This window comes from Carcharhinus amblyrhynchos, chromosome 1 (genome assembly GCF_965287045.1).
Source record: "Carcharhinus amblyrhynchos chromosome 1, sCarAmb.v2.hapA, whole genome shotgun sequence".
In the NCBI taxonomy this organism is placed as follows: Eukaryota; Metazoa; Chordata; class Chondrichthyes; order Carcharhiniformes; family Carcharhinidae; genus Carcharhinus; species Carcharhinus amblyrhynchos.
Genome location: NC_137324.1, coordinates 29,896,629 through 29,917,756, shown reverse-complemented (window position 1 = coordinate 29,917,756; position 21,128 = coordinate 29,896,629). Strand labels below are relative to the sequence as shown.

General features: G+C 43.9%; 1 protein-coding gene across 3 annotated transcripts in view; it reads left to right on the top strand.

Annotated features, from left to right (window-relative positions):
* The window catches only part of hdhd2 (haloacid dehalogenase-like hydrolase domain containing 2), a 40,383-nt gene that overhangs the window by 17,067 nt on the left and 2,188 nt on the right, over positions 1-21,128 (top strand). For all 3 annotated transcript variants that reach the window (XM_080205341.1, XM_080205422.1, XM_080205515.1), the window contains exons 2-5: positions 8,976-9,096; positions 9,685-9,893; positions 12,550-12,634; positions 16,370-16,586. In XM_080205341.1, coding sequence (XP_080061467.1) covers positions 8,996-9,096; positions 9,685-9,893; positions 12,550-12,634; positions 16,370-16,586 — 612 coding nt within the window. In that variant the 5' untranslated portion in view covers positions 8,976-8,995. The remainder of the gene's footprint in view (positions 1-8,975; positions 9,097-9,684; positions 9,894-12,549; positions 12,635-16,369; positions 16,587-21,128) is intronic.

Sequence of the window (21,128 nt, the reverse complement as noted above, 5' to 3'; positions counted from 1 at the left end):
TCACCTGCTGTCCTTTGAAAACCAGGAATTCCATTCGTTGATAATGGAATGCATTTCTCAGCATCTTCCTTTAATTACTGCAAGCTTAACACACAGATATGATCATACTGTATCCTCATTGTGCCGGAGAGCAAGGTGGCATGGTGGACGACCTGCATTGCCCCTGGTCCTGTGTCAAAATTGACACATAGTTGTTTAATATCCTTAAAAAGCCTGAGCATGTTGGGGAGTGCAGTGGGTAGATTGTGTGGCACTAGGGCTATGCGATATTTATCCTCTGGTTTGGTGTAGAGTTTGGTCCAGCTGGTGAGGTAAGCCCCCTTACAGCTTAGAATTATTTCCATATTTTGATGTCAGAGAATTTCTGATGGACGCATGTAAAGATGCAGACTTGAGCATATATCCTGGGAAAATACATTATTTGATATTAATGGTACTCCTGATGTAGCTGGAGATGGAAGAAGTATCCTTCAATGCACGGTTAAGTGTGGTGCAAGAACCTTTGGCTGATCAGCCTTTTCTATACTTGTGTCGATATCCTATATTCTCCTTGGTTGAATACGCAATGATAGTAGCTACACTACAAATCCTGGAATGTAAGTTACATGGCTCTGTCTCTAGTATTCTGTAAGCGAGTGCATGCACTATTAAGCCATGTACTCATGGCCTTATTGTGTTTTCCCCCAATCTCTGAAAATTCTTTCATTGTTTGTTTGTATCTTTGGATGCACCGTTTGTAATTATTCGAACCAGCTGTGTTGATGCTCTCTTGTCTCTTTTTGTATGTATGTGTGGTTTCTGCCGTACTGTATCCATTCTCGCGGGTTTGTTGCATTGTTTGTAAAAATGGGAAAAGACTTCAATAAAAGTAGATTTTTTAAAAAAAAGAAATAGGCCATTTGGCCCCTCGAGCCAGCTGCATCATTTAATAAGATCATGGCTGAGTGGAAATATTCCCAGCACAGCTCCAGCTGGGATTGTAAATACAGCACTGACTGGATATTCAACTTAGGATTCATTGTAATCCCTGTGGCTCTGTGCTGCAGCACATGCTACAGATAGCTACTGGGACAGAATTCCTTGGCGAGTGTAAATGTTTCAAGGACATCAAAGAACAAAGATAAGTACAATACAAGAACAAGCCCTTTGGCCCTCCAACCTGTGCTGATCATGATGCCCTAACCAAAAAAAAACCTTCTGTCCTTACTTGGTCTGTATCCCTCTATTCCCTCCCTATTCATGTACACATCCAGATGCCTGTTAACTGTTGCTAATGTGCCTGCGTCCACCACCTCCTCTGGCAACGTGTTCCAGGTATGCAACTCTGCCTGAAAAACCTCTCCCCGCACATCTCCCTTAAACTTTCCTCCTCTCACCTTAAAACTGTGACCCCTTGTAACCAACATTTCAACTCAGGAAAAAGCCTCTGACCATCCTCTGGCATATCATCACCTGGACCAGTTTGCAACCAATAGAATTTCTCCATGGAGACAAAATGATCCTCACTTTACACCTAAATGTAACAGCTTAATGAAGAACAATAGTGTTGTTTAAAGTAGTTGTCTTCACCCATTAACATTTTTTTGCACAGAACTACTGTTGGCTGCTGTCTGCCTTGCTGCTGTGACTGGATCAGACTGACTTTAATATTGGAAATTCCACAGTGAGAATATTGCTATATCGAGTACCTCTGTCATCTTACCAGTCCGAGTAAGAAGTCTGACAACACCAGGTTTAAGTCCAACCAATTTACCAGTCCTACGTCGTTACATTTTGTATCCACCCTCAGTCCTGAGACTGGGTATTAATTAATAAATTAGTACACTGACCCTTCAAGTCTCATTCCAGTGTTTGATTCCAGGCCCAGCCACAGGACCACCAGTGTGATAAATTGAATAATGTAAATGTAAGTTTAAACATATGAGATTCTCAGGGATCTTTACAGGTTAAATGCTGAGAGGTTGTTTCCCCTCATGGGGTACTCTGGAACTCGGGGGCAAGTTTAAAAATCAGTGGTGTGTCATTTAAGACAGACATAAGGAATTTTGTCTCTAAGGGTTGTTAATTTTTGGAATTGTCTTCTCCAGAGAGTTGTGAAGCTTGGGCCATTGAATACATTCAAGGCTGCATTAGACAGATTTTTGCTTGATAAAGGAGTCAAGGGTTATGTGGGGCAGACAAGAAAGTGGAATTAAGGTCACAGTCAGATCAACCATGATCTTGTTAACTGGCAGCGCAGACTCAATGGGCACCCCTGTTTCTTCTGATTTTTTTTTAATTTATGGGATGTGGGTGTCACTGGCTGGGCCAGCATTCATTCAGAGGAAGCAAGATGGCACAATGGTTAGCATTGCTGCCTCACAACGCCAGGGACCCAGGTTCAATTCCAGCCTAGGGTGACTGTGTGGAGTTTGCACATTCTCCCTATGTCTGCGTGGGTTTCCTCCAGGTGCTCCAGTTTCCTCCTACAGTCCAAAGATGTGCTGGTTAGAATGATGCTAAATTGACCCTAGTGTTAGGAGACTAGCAGAGTAAATATATGGGGTTACGGGAATAGGGCCTGGTGGGATTGTGGTCAGCGCAGACTCGATGGACTGAGTGACCTCCTTCTGCACCATAGAGATTCTATGATTTCTTGCTCATCAGAAATTGCCCTTGAATTGAGCGGGTTGTTCGACCATTTCAAAAGGCATTTTAGAGTCAACCACGTTGCTGTATGTCTGGACTTGCATGTAGATTAGGTTAGGTGGAAATGATGGGCAAATATGTAAGGATGCAGGATTAGGACTAGGGATGGGCCTGGATGTCACAGAGCAACACAGCTGCCTCACAGCACCAGGGGCTTGGGTTTGATTTCCAGCTTGGGTCACTGTCTGTGTGGAGTTTGCTTGTTCTCCCCGTGTCCGTTTGGATTTCCCCCGGGTGCTCTGGTTTCCTCCCACAGTCCAAAGATGGGCGGGTTAAGTGAATTGGCCATGCTAAATTGCCCTTTAGTGTTAGAGCAGTGTTAGGCCAGACCAGGTGAGGACAGCAGATTTCCTTCACTACAGGACACCAGTGAACCCGATGGGGTTTTATGACAGTCAACAGTGGTTTCTTGGTCACCATTAGATTTTTATTGAATTCAAATTTTCACCACATGCTGTGGTAGGAATCGAACCCAGGTCCCCAGAGGATTATCTTGGGTCTCTGGATTACTAGTCCAGTGACAATACCACAACGTCATTGCTTACGCTTAATTTCATAGATTCATAGAGTCATACAGCACAGAAGTAGGCCTTTCGGCCCACCATGTCTATGCCAACCATCAATAACCAATCTATGCTAATTCCATTCACCAGCACTTGGTCCATTGCCTTCTATGCCTTGGCGATTTAAATGCTCATCCAGATGCTTAAATGCTGCACGAGAGTCTGCTTCCACCAAACTCTCAGGCAGCGTGTTCCATATTTTACCACTCTCTAGCTGGAAAAAAAAAGTCCTCCAATCCCCTGTAAGCTACTTACTGTCTTTTTAAACCTATGCCCTCTGATCTCAGATGTCTCTGCCATGGGGAAAAGATTCTTAAGATCTACCCTATCTATGCTTCTCATCTGTCAGATCCTCCTCAGCCTCCTCTGCTTGAGGGAAAAGAAGCCCAGCCTATCCAGTCTCTCCTCATAGTTGGAACTTTCCATCCCAGCAATATCCTGGTGAATCTCCTCTGCACTGTCTCCAGTGCAATCACGTCCTTCCCATTGTGTGGTGACCAGAATTGCACACAGTACTCAATCTGTGGTCTAATTAATGTTTTATAAAGTTGTACCAAGACCTCCCTGCTCCTATATTCTATGCCCCAGCTAATGAAGGCAAGCATTCCGTATGCCTATTTCACCACCCCATTTACCTGTGTTGCCACCTTCCGCGATCTGTATACTTATTCATAAGAACATAAGAAATAGGAGCAGGAGTAGGCCATCTGGCCCTTCGAGCCTGCCCCGCCATTCAATAAGATCATGGCTGATCTGTCGTGGCTCAGTTCCACTTTCCCGCCCTCTCCCCATAACCCTTAATCCCCTCTCTTATCAAAAACCCATCAACCCGCTTCTTAAAAATATTTAGCGAGGCAGCCTCCACCACTTCAACAGGCAGAGAATTCCAGAGATTCACCACCCTTTGAGTGAAGAAGTTCCTCCTCAACTCCGTTCTGAACCGCCCCCCCTCTATCTTGAGGCTGTGCCCCCTAGTCCTACTGTCTTTTTTGAGCGGGAAGAGTCTTTCCACCTCTATCCTATCCATCCCATTCATCATCTTATACGTCTCAATGAGATCTCCCCTCATTCTTCTAAACTCTAACGAGTACAAGCCTAGTTTATTCAGCCTCTCCTCATAGCTCAACCCCCTCAACTCCGGTATCAGCCTAGTAAACCTCCTCTGCACTCCCTCCAAGGCCAAAATATCCTTGCGCAGGTGCGGCGCCCAAAACTGCACACAGTACTCCAGCTGCGGCCTCACCAATGCCCTATACAGCTGCAGCAAGACCTCCCTACTTTTATATTCAATCCCCCTCGCTATGAAGGCCAGCATCCCATTCGCCTTCCTGACCACCTGCTGCACCTGCAGGCTGGGTTTTTGCGACGCATGCACAAGGACCCCGAGGTCCCTCTGCACCGTCGCCTGCTGCAGTTTTTCGCCACGTAAGTAATAGTCCTTCCTACCATTCTTCCTACCAAAGTGGACCACCTCACACTTGCCAACATTAAATTCCATTTGCCATTTCCTGGCCCATTCGCCCAGCCTATCTAGATCCTTCTGCAGACTCTCCACACCCTCCGCACAATTTGCCTTTCCCCCAATCTTGGTGTCATCAGCAAATTTCGACACCCTACACTCGGTTCCCTCCTCCAGATCATCTATATAAATGGTAAATAGCTGAGGCCCCAGCACCGACCCCTGGGGCACCCCACTAGTCACCAACCGCCAATCCGAATAGCACCCATTGACCCCCACTCTCTGCCTCCTATTTGACAACCAATCCTCTATCCACGCTAACACCCTACCCCCAACTCCATGTCCTCTGACCTTCTGCAGTAACCTCTTGTGAGGTACCTTATCAAACGCCTTCTGAAAATCCAGAAAGACCACATCCACCGGCTCTCCTCTATCCACCGCCCTAGACACATCCTCATAGAACTCCAGTAAATTTGTCAGACACGACTTCCCTTTAATGAAACCGTGTTGCGTCTGCCCTATCAAGCAATTCCCTTCAAGATGCCTCGCAATTTCCTCCTTAATGACGGATTCTAACATTTTACCTACCACAGACGTTAAACTAACCGGCCTGTAATTCCCCGCCTTTTGCCTGGCACCCTTCTTAAACAACGGCGTAACATTAGCCGTTTTCCAATCCTCCGGCACTTCCCCGGAATCCAGCGACGTCTGGAAAATAACCACCAAGGCATCCACTATCACCTCCGCCATTTCTTTCAGAACCCTCGGATGCATTCCATCCGGTCCTGGGGACTTGTCCACAATCAGCCCCTCCAGTCTATCGCGCACCACCTCTCTAGTAACAGTAATGTCATTAAGACCCTCCAGTCCTACCACCTTTCCATCGCTAACACCCGGCAAATTATTCACGTCCTCCTCCGTGAAGACAGAAACAAAAAAGTTATTCAAGACCTTAGCCATATCCCCATCCCCTACCACTAGGTCCCCTTTCTCATCCGCTAAGGGACCAACGTTCACCCTAGCCAGCCTCTTCCTTTTTATATATTTATAAAAACTCTTGCTATCCTTTTTTATATTAAGCGCTAGCCCAGCTTCATAGCTTCTTCTACCCTCCTTTATCAACTTTTTTGTCAATCTTTGTTGACATTTAAACCTTTCCCAATCCTCTTCTCGCCCACTGCTCTTAGCTACTCTAAATTCCTCCGCTTTTAATTTAACACTTTCCTTCACCTCCTTCGTTATCCACGGCTTATTACCTCTCTTCCTACTGTCCTTTTTAACCATCGGAATAAATTTCTGCTGAGCACCAAGAAAGATCTCCTTAAAGATCCTCCACTGCTCCTCAGCAGACCTACCTTCCAACGCGCTCCCCCAGTCCACATTCGCCAATTCTTCTCTCATCCTACCATACTCCCCTCTATTCAAACAAAGGACACGTGTCCGGGAACCCACTTTCTCCTCCTCCATCTGCAACAGAAACTCCACCATACAATGATCACTCTCTCCAAGAGGATCCTTCACCTCAAGGTCCCTAATTCTACCCGCCTCATTACATAGCACCAGATCCAAGATAGCTCGATCCCTCGTCGGCTCCAACACACACTGTTCCAGGAAACTATCCCGGCAGCATTCCAAGAACTCCTCCTCGAGCCCACCTCGTCCAACATGGGTCGACCAATCAATATGCAGATTGAAATCCCCCATAACTACGGCCGTCCCATTCCCGCACGCCGCACTTATTTGCGCGTTAACAGCCCGCCCCACCTCCAGATCATTATTCGGGGGCCTATAGACGACACCCACCAGCGTCTTCCTCCCTTTGCTGTTCCTAATCTCCACCCACAACGATTCCACTTTCTGCTCTTTGGCTCCGATATCATCCCTTGCTACCACCTTGATGCTGTCCTTAATCAGCAGAGCTACGCCACCCCCTCTTTCCTCCTGCCTATCCTTCCTAAACACTTGATAGCCCTGTACATTCATCTCCCAGTCCCTGTCACCTTGCAGCCACGTTCTGTAATGGCCACCAGATCATATCCATTTGTGTCGATCTGCGCCACCAGCTCATCCACTTTATTCCGAATGCTTCGTGCATTCAGATAAAGCGCTTTCATCCCAGCCTTCTTCTGGACCCTATTTGCCGTAACGCCACCACTTGGGACATCCTCAGCCTCTTCCCTTACCTGTACCCTATCCTTAACTGTAGACCTCCTAACATCACCTACCTAAGATCCTTTTGTTCCTCAATACTCCCTAGGGACCTACCTATCATTCGTTGTGTATATTCTACCCTTATTAGACCTTCTGAAATGCATCACCTCACATTTATCAGGATTAAATTCCATCTGCCATTGCTCTGTCCAGCTTACCAGCTGATCAATATCAGTCTGTAGCCTAAGACTATCCTCCAATTTTCATGTCATCTGCAAACTTATACTTTCTACATTCACATCCAAGTTAATGTATATAACAAACACCAAGGGTCCAGCATTGATCCCTGTGATACGCTGCTGGTCACAGGTTTCCAATTAATGTCACAATGATAAATTGGGTGGCCTTTTAATTTGAATTTGGAATACATTACTGGAGCAAAACTAAGTGAACATTCCTGCATTTTTTACCAGATTGGCTGCTTAATCTCGCATCACATTCCCCACTCCACAAACCCATTGCTTTGGTTGGGAACGATATGTGACTTGAGACACATTGGCTGGAACTCCACCACCTCGCTCGCCACGGAATCAGCAAGGGTCTAGTGACAGAAATCTCTATTGACCTCAGGCAGGAATTTCCCATCTCGCCTAAGTGAGGCCGTAAAATCCCGTCCTGCCTCACAATTCCAGGGACCTGGGTTCAATTCTCAGCTTGGATCACTGTCTGTGTGGAGTTTGCATGTCCTCCCAATGCCTGTGTGAGTTTCTCCAGGTGCTCCAGTTTTCTCCCACAGTTCAAAGATGTACGGGTTAGGTGCATTGGCCATGCTAAATTTGCCCGTTAGTGTCCTGAAATGCATTGGTTAGAGGGATTAGCAGGGTAAATGTCTGGGATTATGGGGTAGGACCTTGGTGGGATTGTTGTCAATGCAGACTCATGGGCTGAATGACCTCCTTCTGCACTGTAGGATTCTATGGATGAAAATGTTTTCCTTTGGTAAATCAATGAATAAACATGGAATTGCTTGGATGTGACAGAAAAATTAAAATTGAAGTCCACCTGGTATATGATTTGGTCTTGCTGTTGGTGTGGTTCTAGTCTACTGTTTTTCTTCTGGATCAGTAAAAGCATAGATGTGGATCTGAGAATCAGTGTATTCCTTCATGACTGGGTCAAAATCCTGTCATGCTGTCTCTAAGATAATTGTGGGAGCAATATCCCCATAAAGATTGCAATGATTCAAGTGGCAGAATTCTGAGTTTACCCTGCCAGTGGTGGTTGGGATGGGGGGTGGTGGGTGTAAAATTTTCCGGACAGCCTTCCCATGGGCCCGTCACCTATCCCGACATTTCCGCGGTTTTACAATGAGACGTGTGAGGCCCTGGCCAACCGCGCTGCTCTTGCCCCAGTTGAGGCCCTTAATGACCACTGGATGGGTCATTACCCACCCAGCCTCAATTTTCAGGCTGGTGACAGGAGTTCAAAGGCAGGATGAAAATCCAAAAAGTCACCCTGCTCATGCCACAGGTGAGACAAAAGCATCTCCGTGTTCACCAGCAAACCTCCTTGTAACAACAGATGTGCCCATCCTGCAAAAGGTCTGACCCAAATGGGCGCTTCCAACCCTTGCTGCCTTTACAACAATACCTCTCTGCCCACTCCCCAGGCCTCACTAAGCTTTCATGGTCTGAGACCCCCAAAACTTACTCGTTCTGCACTCCTGGGACTTGGTCCCTGTGGACTGTTTGCAGTCCCATTGCTGCTTCTGGCACTGCTGGTTTCTGAAGTAGGACTTCTTTTTGAGTGAGGGGCAGAAGTCCCATCTCCAGTCAACTAACACTCCTTGAAGCATTAAGATGTTGATGGTCAGCAGTATCGATGGTCTTGGAGGGCAAGGAGCAAAACTCTGTTATCTGAGAAATCCTGGCACTGACACTGTTTTCAGGACACAGATGAGTAATAAGTCTTACTTTATCAGAGCCGTCCATTTCCCAAAAACAAATAAAATGGGTTCTGCCAGTCTGAGTCCATCTTTATCCCACACCAGAACCTGATCAGCCATCCTGTATCTCTGCTCATGTGTGAAATTTCTTTTGTCCTTATGTTAACAGATTCAGCTTGTCAATAGAGAATGGCAACTCGACGAGTATTGAAAGCTGTTCTAATAGATCTCAGCGGAACGCTGCATGTTGAAGATACGGCCATATCTGGTGCCCAGGAAGCACTGCAGAAGTAAGTCCTAATTTATTGATCTATGGAAATCTTGTTTTCTGTGTGCACTCTATTATCTAAGCACTCCTAAGTACTCCACATTCATTTAAGTTTTTTTTTGCAAACCTTTCAATTCCAGCTGTCAGTACATGTTATCCTTCACTCAGTGGACTCAGGATCAGCTGAGTTGAGGGCAGCCCAATTTCAGAAGGGTGGAGAGGGCGGCACTATGATATGCATTGAGCCCTTTTGTACATGAAAATAAGAGGTTTGATGTCAGTTTGGAGCCTTAATTCTGGGCACCTACGCTGAAGCCTTTATCAGAATGGCAGGCAGCATAGTTCTAGCACCAAATATGCACGTGCCTGACCAAATTTGTCCTGGGCACTCGGTTTATGCTTATAAAGTGTGTATAACATCAACAAATTTCTTTGCTCAGCTCTCATTAACAATTTCTTTGTTTAAGAAGAAAATTGTGGGCACTGACATAGTAAGATTCCTTTGATGCCCACAGACACACCTATTACCAATGTTTTATTTTAGTAAACTTTTGCTTACTTGGCTAAGTATTGCTGTAGCTAATATTGCTTGATGTAATACTTTACACAGGTTGCGCAGTGCTCCTGTGGCTGTGAAGTTTGTGACTAACACTACCAAAGAATGTAAGCGAACCCTGTTTGAACGACTACAAAAACTTGACTTTGACATCCACGAGGATGAGATCTTCACTTCCCTGACTGCAGCCAGAAACCTTGTTGAGCAGATGCAGGTCAGACCATTACTACTGGTGGATGATAGTGCACTCGAAGACTTTGAAGGTAAGCTGACTAATGGTTGAAAGGGTTGGTGCCATGGGTAAGACTTTGTGCTTTGAATCCTGGAACTGGGACTTGAATCCAAACTCTGCCATTCTGAAGTTAGATATAAACACTGACCATTTGAGAAGATTGTGGGTCTCAACTTCATCCCAGAATCTTGAGCGTATAGGCTGGACTGCCTCTTGTTGCAGTGTGAGGGAGTTGAGTATTGTCAGAGGTGCTTTCTTCATGATTAGACTTAACCAAGGCCCCTTTTTACCCATTCAACAGGATGAGAAGAGCCCATGACACTTTGTGAAGAAGAGCTAGGAGAGTTATTCCAGTGTCCTGAGCACCCAGATTAACTGGTCATTTTGATGGTTCCGAGGATGAGGAACTTCAATTGCCTAAATAGTTTGGAGAAATTGGGACTGTTTTCCTTGGAGAAGAAAAGGTTGAGAGGAGATTTGATAGATATTCAAAAGCATGAGAGGTCTGGGCAGAGTAGACAGAGGGAAACCTTTCCCATTGGTGGAAGGATCGAGAATGAGAGGACACAGATTTAAGTTAATTGGCAAAAGAAGCAATGGCGAAATGAGAAACGTTTTCACACAGCGAGTAGTTAGGATCTGGAATGCACTGACTCAGAGTGGTGGAAGCAAGTTCATCCAAGGCATTTAGGGGGAATTGGATTATAATCTGAAATGCAAGAATGTGTAGGACCACGGGGAGAACTGGCACAAAGTGAATTGCTCCTCCAGAGAACTAACACAAACAACAGGCCGGATGGCCTCTGTGTGCTGTAACAATTCTGTGATTTATACCTGCTGATTGAGGAACTTTGCTGTGCATAAATTGACTGCCACACCTGCCTATTTGGCTACACTTATTTACAATTCTTTGGCTAAGGTATTTTGGGATTCCCTGAGATCACAATTGCTGCTTGAAATGCAACTTCTTTCCAAGTTCAAGTGTGTGTATGGCATTCAAGAAAGATTTATTTGGCTGTGGCTCAGCTACAAGTGCTCAATGTGATGTTTAGATTGAGCTTTAATCTGTCTGTCTCATTGTTACATTTGAGATACTGTAGAGAGTGTTTTACTGTGCATCTGAAGAAATAATCTGATTGTCTTTAATGATATTTGATAACTAGACATGGAAGACTAAAAGCTATTGGCCTTTCTCTTGCCACCAACTCCATCTGTCTTCTTGGTAACTGAGGATGGACCAGACTATTTGTAACCTTAGTGTTGTATTAGATCCTGAGATGAACTTCTGAGTACATTTTCCTTGGTACCCTCAGTGCTTCTTCCAGGCGCTTCCATTGTTGGCAATGGAGGAGCACTGATTCATCAGCTGAGGTAGGTCAATGGTGAGTGGTCAGAAAGAGATTTCCTTGCCCATGTTTGATCTAATGCTACGAGAGATCATGGGATCTGGACTCTATGTTGAGGAATCCCAAGGCCATTTACTCCCCACTTTATACCACTGTGTCACCGCCAGCTCTGGTGAGTATGCCTTGCTAGTGGACAGGACATACCCAGGAATGATGATGGACGAGTCTTGGACATCGCCTGTAAGATAAGATATGATTCTGTGAATGTAACTATGTGAGGTCTTTGCTTGACTAGTCTGTGAGACGGTTCTCCCAATTTTGGCACAAGCCCCCACATGTTAATGAGGACTTCGCAAAATTGACTGGGCATGGTGTACTGGTTTGTTTCCAATGTCTAGGTCAATGCCATATGGTCCATCAGGTTTTATTCCTTTCCAGCTTTTCTGTGGCTGTTTGATGCAACTGACTAACTTGGTAGTTCACTAAACAGGGCTGTTAAGAGCCAACCACAGTGCTGCAGGTGTGGAGAGACATGTAGGTCTGACAGGGTATGGATGCAGTGACTAGTGAAGATTATACTAGTGAACCTTCAAATTAGTGGCAGCATTCCCATTTCAAGCAGAAGAGTTTGAGGTCTAATCTAGGCAGTCTGGCAAAAGGAGACTAAAATATAATATCTAAGTACTTTGTTGCCATCTTTACCCAATCTGAGCTACATATGACTCCAGACCCACAGCAACGTGGTCGACTCAGTTTGAGGGCAATAGGTAATGAGCAACAAATGCTGGACTTGCCAGCAAAGTCCATTGAAAGATAAAAAAAAATCATACTTGTGTTGGTACAGAAAGGCTCAGTGGTATTATTCCCACCTTTAAGTCAAAAGGATGGGATTCAGATCCCAGTGATGATGTAGAAACCAGATCACCAATTGCTGTCTAGCAGGGATTTCTGCATCCCATGACTGCATAGAGGTGAGATTTCTGTATTTATTCTATGGTGTACGGGCAACACTAACAAGGCCAGCATTTGTTGCCCATCCATAATTGTCTTTGAGAAGGAGGTGGTGAGTTGCCTTCTTGAACTCCTGCAGTCCATGTGTTGTAGATACACTCCCAGTGCTGTAAGGGAGGGAGTTCCAGAATTTTGACCCAGCGACAGTGAAGGAACACCAATATATTTCCAAGTCAGGATGGTGAAATTTTGAAGAATAGAATCTGGGTTAATAAAATTGAATTGAATGAAGAACTTAATTTTAAGTAATTAAACAAAACTTAAAATTGTGTCTTCCTGAAGCACTTTCAATAAACTTCAAAAGGTTAATTTGATGGATTTCTTTTATAGGGATAGACAGAAGTGATCCTAATGCTGTGGTTGTTGGATTAGCTCCTCAACATTTTAATTACACCACAATGAACAAGGCATTCAGGTAAGAATGTAAATGAAATAATATTGTTTTGCCAAAGGGGAAAAAGGTGCTGGTGACACACTCTGTCTAAGCTTAGAGATGAAGAATGTCTGAGGTTATTTACAAACAATGAAATCATTGTCTGGTATAAGTCATTACCTTCAGGGAGAAAGAGAAGTGCTTTCAGTAACTGATATGGACTTCTGTTCTTATGTGGGCCTCATTTTAAAATAAACTATAAGAGGCACTCCAGGTATAAACACAGAAAATGACCGTCTTCATGCCACCAAAGCAACCCAAATGGCAGGAAACACCTTGCCTCACCTATTTTTAAAATAGATGAATTTTCTTTTGTTTCTCCTCCTCAGTGCTAGAATGTCATGGAGAAGAATACGTAGAACATAGAACAGTACAGCACAGTACAGGCCCTTCGGCCCTCAATGTTGTGCTGAGCTATGTCCAAACCCAAGATCAAGCTATCTTGAATTATACTTTCTAAAATGTAGAACCTTTTTGGTATTGCTAAAAAATACATTTTGTTGAAGTCTTGCACTCATCAAGACAATCACAAGAATACCAATGACAGGGGAAGCACCAACCTTATTCTGTCATGAGAAGAGAGCGCTGATTGGTTGGCTAGTGGACTCTGGTAGTGGTATTACAATGGAGAATGCTACCTCTGCTGGCAAAGGACAGCTAGCCAGCTTCTTTCCAATGACCTCTAGAGCCAAGTGCCGCTAAATGTGTCTCATCTTCCCTCTGTTGGCTGATACCACATTGTTGTGCACTAATAATTCACCCAACAGTCCAGATGAGTTACCTTCATCCCATGTTCCATGATTATGAACAACATGCACCAAAGCTTTGTCCTATCACACTACTCTGCAAATGCCTGCATATGTTGAGGGTTGGAAATGGAAAGTTTAGACTATAACCTCAGAGCTCCAACAGTTGACAAATAGCAACTCCCAAAGGATGAAGATGTTTTATCTATGAAATATTCAACCTGAAAGTCGTAAAACCCTTAAATCTTCTGATAAATGCCTTATCTTTTTGCATTATGTCATGTGTTAGATTCTGGCACTCAACCAGAAGATCAGGGTTCTGTGTAGGTGGAATGAGTGCTTGGTACAGTTTGGGCATTGATTAAACGAGAGAGCTTATCCCACATATCTTATCAGGTACAATATCTGGTTCACCACATTGTTGCACCTCGGATTCAGGTCAACTGATACATCAGACTAAGAAACTCGAATAGCAATCTTTTTTATTATACCTTACTAGTTACTGATTTAGGCAAAGTTATCACAAAGCATCAAAATACTATCACTCACAGTATCAAAACTCATGCCTTGGACTTCACTGATAAATGTCCCTCACGATGGATTCCAATGTCTGAGTCCTGGACTTGGGGTTCCTTCATGATGGTTGTTCCTGCAGGTTATCATTATTGATGTCTCCAATGTTCCTTCTTTTATCTAGATCTTACCAACACTGATCATGCTAACAGGGGTTACGGTCACTATCCAATCCAACGCTTGGCAATAACCATATCTCACACTGTGATCCACAGCAACTTCACTGCCTACACAGTTCATAGGCTTATACAGAGTTAGCCTTTTTGACCATTAGGCTTTGCTGGTATTGTACAGATACCCATTAGGCTACAACATTCAAGAAGGCTAAGCATTTTTTCTTCTTGTAAAGAAAGGGGATGATAGTCTACTAGTATTATCACTAGACTGTTAATCCAGAAACTCAGCGAATGTTCTGGGATTCCGGGTTCGAATCTCGTCATGGCAGGTGGTGGAATTTGAATTCAATAACAAACATCTGGAATTAAGGATCTACTGATGATCATGAAACCATTGTTGATTGTCGGAAAAACCCATCTAGTTCCCTAATTTCCTTTAGAGAAGAAAATCTTTGTCCTTATCTGATCTGGCCTACATGTGACTCCAGAACCACAGCAATGTGGTTGACTTTCAACTGCCCTCAGGCAACTCAGGATGGGCAATAAATGCTGGCCAGCCAGTGATGCCCATGTCCCATGAATAAATTAAAAAAAGTGATATTTACACATATCAGACTTGGACACATGAAATAATTGGGTTAACATTCTGTGACTGACCATGATAGAAAAACTTGCTTTTAAATAAAAACAAGCCAATGAATATATGAAATAAGAATGAAAATAATAAGCTGCTGTGCATTACAGATCAACATTTGAAAGAAGAACGTGGTTAAGCAGCTTGGATGGGAAGTTACTGTGACCTGGAGAAGGGCAAGGAATTGAACAAAAAGGAAAGCATCTGCCATGAGCTCACAATGTCCCAAAATGTATGACAGACATGAAATACTTTGGGGTGCAGTCACTAGTAATATAGAAAACAAAGCAGCCAACTGTACACAGCAAGCTCCCACAAATTTCAGTATAATGCTTATTTTTCTTATTTATCCTTCACCAAACATTACTTCATGTGAGACAGATGGACGATTACATTATATGATTATGTGAATACAAGTGACATACCAGTGTTGCTGCTGACCAGTAGCTTATTACCATTGTTAAAGACTTTGCTAAATGCAGTAGCTTCATTTGGATTTATTAATCTAGTTTTACAGAGGAAAGGGGAGTATTAAAGGTTTTGAATTCTCAGAAAAATACATTTTAACAGAGAAAATCAATTTAATTGTTTCTTAAATTGGTAGCCATGCCTTCTGTTGTCTAGACCTTGAGTTATGGAATGCTCTTCCAAAATCTATCTACTACTCTCTCTCCTCCTTTTAAGATGTATCTCAAAAACTGATTCTTTGATTAACCTATGGTCAAATAATATCTGCTTGTGTGGCTCGGTTTGTCGCTCTTGTGGGACCTTGAGATGTTTTACTATACTAAAGGTGCTACTATAAATATTTTCAATTGATTGTTGCTTTATACTTGTATTGTTAGAAAGGAAAGAAGTATTAATTTATTGGAGCTTGAGAGTAATATTTTACAAATGTTTAAATTGTGTTTTTCCTGAAGAATTTGACTTTCCTAGTAGTTTATAAGGATGGCAAAGTGGTATTGTTGCTGGACTAGTAATCCAGAAACCCAGGGTAATGACCTGTGGACCTGAGTTCGAATCCCTCCATAGCTGATGGTGAAATTTGAATTCAATAAAAGAAATGGAATTAAAAGTCTAATGATGACCATGAAACCATTGTCAATTGTCGGAAAAGGCCATCAGGTTCACTAATGTCCTTTTAGGGAAGGAAATCTGCTATCCTTACCTGGTCTGGCTACATGTGACAACAATGTGGTTGACTCTTAAATTCCCTCTGAAATGGTCTAGCAAGCCTTTCAATTCAAGGGCAATTAGGGAATGGTAACAAATGCTGGTAACTAATGGTAACTAATCTTCATATACTTTGTGCAGTGAACAGAAAATATGGTGTATTATTGATTTCTTCATGTATCATCATGTATGGCTATTGGGCGATGATAGGTCTTGATGTTAAAAACAGAACAGTGTGGGCCAACGACATATCTAATAGTGTTGTTGATACTGCCCTTTGTTGGTTTGCACTCCACAAATTAATAGCATGCTGATGTACTCGGGTTCAAACAAGGAAAACAGTCATCCCAGCAAAGGCGCTGGAGCCATATTTGCAGCGAAAGACAAAAGGGGAAAAATAAAGCATTTTGCAGAGAAAAACTACCTATGATTACTGATCATACACACTTCAACAACATTCTGCTCTTTTACCTAGGTTAATTTTAGATGGTGCCCCTCTAATTGCCATACACAAGGCAAGGTACTACAAGAAACTGGATGGTTTATCACTTGGGCCAGGACCTTTTATCACTGGGCTGGAATATGCAACAGATGTCAAGGCCACAGTAGTGGGAAAGCCAGAGAAACCATTCTTCCTTGAAGCTCTCCGAAGCATTGGATGCCAACCAGAAGAGGCAGTCATGATTGGTGATGTATGCACTGAACTGCTGTTTGTGTCCCTTTCACCTCTTCCCCTCCTATTCTTTCATTCAATTTTGGCATTATTTCTGCTCCTTTGGTCTGCAAAACAAGCAGTCTGAGCCAGTGACATATTAATGATGTCCCGATGCTCCTTGATTGCTTTGTTTTCTTTGCAGGTTAGATTCTGCAGGTATTTTCAGCTCCAGAACAAGAGCCTCATACAAGTTGTTCAGTCACTCCTATCACACGGTGTAACTTTTGTTTAATATCTTTTGGTAATTGTGTGTCCTTGCAGGTGAACAGTGTGTTTTAATCAAGAAAAGAACGGAACACATGTAAAGTTTTAAAGCTTATTTATTAGGTGTCACAAGTAGACTTACATTATCACTGCAGTGAAGTTACTGTGAAAATCCCTTAGTCATCACACTCCGGCACCTGTTCGGATACACTGCAGGAGAATTTAGCATGGCCACTGCACCTAACCAGCATGTCTTTCAGATTGTGGGAGGAAACAGAAGCAACTGGAAGAAACCCATACAGACAGGTGGAGAATGTGCAAACTCCACAGAAACAGTGACCCAGGCTGGGAATTAAACCCAGGTCCTTGGCTCTGTAAAGCAGCAGCGTAACTACTGTATCTACCTTTGGCATTGAGTCTGGGTAGCATGTACCAGGCAGGCAGAAGGTAACATTTCTTGGCCCTGGAAATGTGTTTTGACCCACGACACCCACATCGGTCATTGAGTGCTAAATATTGTTAGGGCAATCTCATTGCCAGGTCTGGTTTGCTGAGTAATGATTTTTTTTCACTTCAGTTAGTTGCAACTACACCAGCACATTGGCTGTGTTTAATACATACCTTTACATTGGTGTCAGGATTGCTGCAACCTGCCTTTTCTTTGAAATGCATTGGTAAGTGCTTTTAGGGAGGTTTTACACTGGAGGCCTCTGTTTTTGTGCTGCAAAACTCTATGACTCTGTTTTCCTCGGGTCCATTATAAGAGACGACTAGTGAGTGAACCCACACCCCTAATTAGTCAAAAATACTCTTTTACCTATCTGCAGTAAATGTTGTCAGTCCTGCAATCTAACAGAATCCTCAACACTATTCACATTTACCACATGTCCAGTGACTCCCCCTCACATGCTGGATAGGCCAGTATTTAAATTATGGTTTTGATTTTTATTGAACAGGGTATTCAAACAGATGATGGAGGAAATTAATTTACAATAACTATCTGAGTTATAGGAAACAGCAAAGTCACTTCTCCTATTCTAATTGTCAGTATTAATCTAACCTTTAAAACACAACCTCTGATTAGTTTAGAGTCACTTTTGCTGAGATGGTGGGCCCGATTTTACTAAAAGTTCAACGGGCACAAAATCGCGGTAAATTCGGGCATCGGCCTGTAACACCATCTGCACCCGAAACTGAGCAGATTGCGCTTTTACCGACACCCAATTTGGGTGCAGATCCAGTCCATGCCCCAGTTGGGTGGCCCGACGATTTAAATATATTAGCATGAATCCGAATCAACTTAATGAACCGCGTGCTCAACTCTACCGCCAAATCCCACTTCACCGTCTTCAGATCCGTTGTGGATCTGCGCTGTTACCAATCTGCAGAATAAAAATCTGAAGCGGATTCCTACTCTGCAGAGGAACCTCTGAAGTCCATCCTCCTTGAAGACCGTTCGCAGACCCCCCCGCTAACCACTCCGGCAGATCTGCCCCTCCGTGATCTGAACCCCCCTTGGCAGAGCACCACCCCCCACCCCCCCCGAAAAGGAGGCAGGCTCCTCTGGCAGACCCCACCCCTCCCGCCCCCAACCCGATCAGACACCCCCAGGAGGCAGCCCCCTGCCCCCCTGTAGAGCACATCCCAACCTACCTGGATTGCTGCTGTCCCTCCACCATCCTTCTGACCTGCACTCATTGATGTGGAAATGCCGCTGTTGGACTGGGGTAAACACAGTAAGAAGTCTCACAACACCAGGTTAAAGTCCTGTTGGAGTTTAACCTGGTGTTGTGAGATGACTTCATTGCACTCGTTGGAAAACCTGTAGCACCTTCCTGGCCTTCCGCAGGCGTCTGCTAGAGGAGGGGGACGCAGGTTCAGGTGGATCTCTGGGAGGGCAGGGTAATGGACTTAGGCGAATCTTAGCCCCCTCCTCTCTGTTTTTGTCTTTCGCACCCAGGCACACTGATTCAGATTTTTTTTTTAAACTGTGCATGCACAGTTCAGAGCTCCGATCATTCCAGCAGTGCTATGCCCCACGCACAGCGCGGACCGGACTGGAGCTGGCAAAAAGCATATAGGCGCGCTGGAACAAGGATTTCGGGCTCAGGTCTGTTTTACGTCCAGATCTAGCCCTTAGCCTCCAATTGGTAAAATCTGGCCCGGTATTTCTAACTCGACTCTAATGCTTTCAAACTAACTGCTGAGAGGGAGAAAGTCATCTTCAGAAACACCATTCAAGATGTATTGAAATAAATGACAACTATAGGTGTTTAGCCTAAAGGATTTGAATGGCTATCAATCAACCAAACGACCCAAACTTACTTGATTCATAGAATCATAGAATCCTATAGTGCAGAAGGCCATCCAGCCCACCGAGTCTGCACCAACCACAATCCCACCCAAGCTCAACCCCATAACCCATGCATTTACCCTAGATAGTCCCCTGACACTAAGGGGCAACTTTAATGGCCAATCCACCTGCCTTTGGACTGTGGGAGAAAACTGGATCATTCGGAGGAAACCGACACAGACACGGAGAGAACGTGCAAACTCCACACAGACAGTGACCAAAGCCAGGAATCAAACCTGGGTCCCTGGCGCTGTGAGGCAGTAGTGCTAACCACTGTGCCACCGTGCCATCCACTGATTGCAAAAAAGTCATAATACTCATCAGTTGCAACAGAATTTTAAAACCTAAAAAAACTAGGCCATGAATCATGGAATTATCAATCCATGGTTGACCAAATACCCTACCTGTATAGATTTTCAGCAACAATGGACTAGCCAATTTATCATAAGCAAACCAGAATTTTTAACGCGTGGGTATCGTAGCCAGTTAGCTGGAAGCTAATTGAAAATCCATTGCCGAGAAGTGATTATTTCCATGGCGGCAATTTTTTGAAAAATTAATTTATGAGATATGGGCGTTGCTGGTTAGACCAGTATCCATTGTCCATTCCTCGTGGTGGTGAGCTGCCTTCTTGAACTGCTGCAGGATTTTGACCCAGCGATGGTGAAGAAACAACGATGTATTTCCAAGTCAGGATGGTAAGTGACTTGGAGGGAACCTATAGGTGGTGGTGTTCCCGGGTACCTGCTTTCTAGATGGTATTAGTCATGGATTTGGAAGGAACCTTGGCGAGTTCCTGAAATGCATCTTGTAGATGATACACATGGCTGTCACTATTCTTCAGTGCTGTTGGAGGGAGTGGATGTTCGTGGAAAGGTGCCTATCCAAGTTTGCTGCTTTGTGTTGGATGATGTCAAACTTCTTGAGTGTTTTGGATCTGCACCTATCCAGGCAAGTGGGGAGTATTCCATTACACTCCTGATTTGTGTCCTGTAGATGGTGTACAGACTTTGGGGAGTCAGGAGGTGAGATACTCACTGCAGAATACCTATCCTCTGTCCTGTTCTTGTAATCACAGTATTTATATGGCTAGTCCAGTTCAGTTTCTGGTCGATGGTAATCCCTTGATGTTAATAGTGAAGGATTCCGCAATGGTAGTGAACGTTAAGGGGTGATGGTTGGATTCTTTAGTGTTGGAGGTGGTCATTGGCACTTTTGTGGTACAAATTTAATTGTTACTTGTCAGCCCAAACCTGGATATTGCCCAGGTCTTGCTGCAGTGGACATGGATTGCTTCAATATTTGAGGAGTCGTGAATGGTGCTGAACATAGTGCAATCATCCCAATTTCTGAGGTTGTGATGGAGGGGAGGTTATTGATGAAGCAGCTGAAGATGGTTGGGCCTAGGACACTACCAAGAGGGACTCCTGCAGTAACTTCCTGGAACTGAGATGATTAACAATTTTTTTTTACACAGAGAGTGGATGATAGGAGTACCACAGGGAGCCAGGCAGCTTTACCATCCTATAGCATTTCTGCTTTTTTCATTCAGCAGCTCAGTCAAACTGGGTATTTTCAAATTAATTCTAAGTACTCTGTATGAGATCAGTTTTTTATCAATGAGCCAACTTTTATGAGCTGAACTAACTTAAGTCTCTGTCCAGGCTGATCTTGAGAAGGATACAAGATCTCAGATTTGAAATGTGAGGCATATAGATTCCAATAAATTAGTTCAGAATTGGAATAATCTGTGCAGTTTTGATACTGTTTTAAGGAAGGCGGTTATGACCCATTAGGCTTGCATTATTTTGGTTTTATTCATCCGTGGGACATGGGCGTCACTGGCTGACTGACCAGCATTTATTGCGCATCCCTAGTTACCCTTGCTCAGAGGGCAGTTGAGAGTCAACCACATTGCTGTGGCTCTGAAGTCACATGTAGGCCAGACCAGGTAAGGATGGC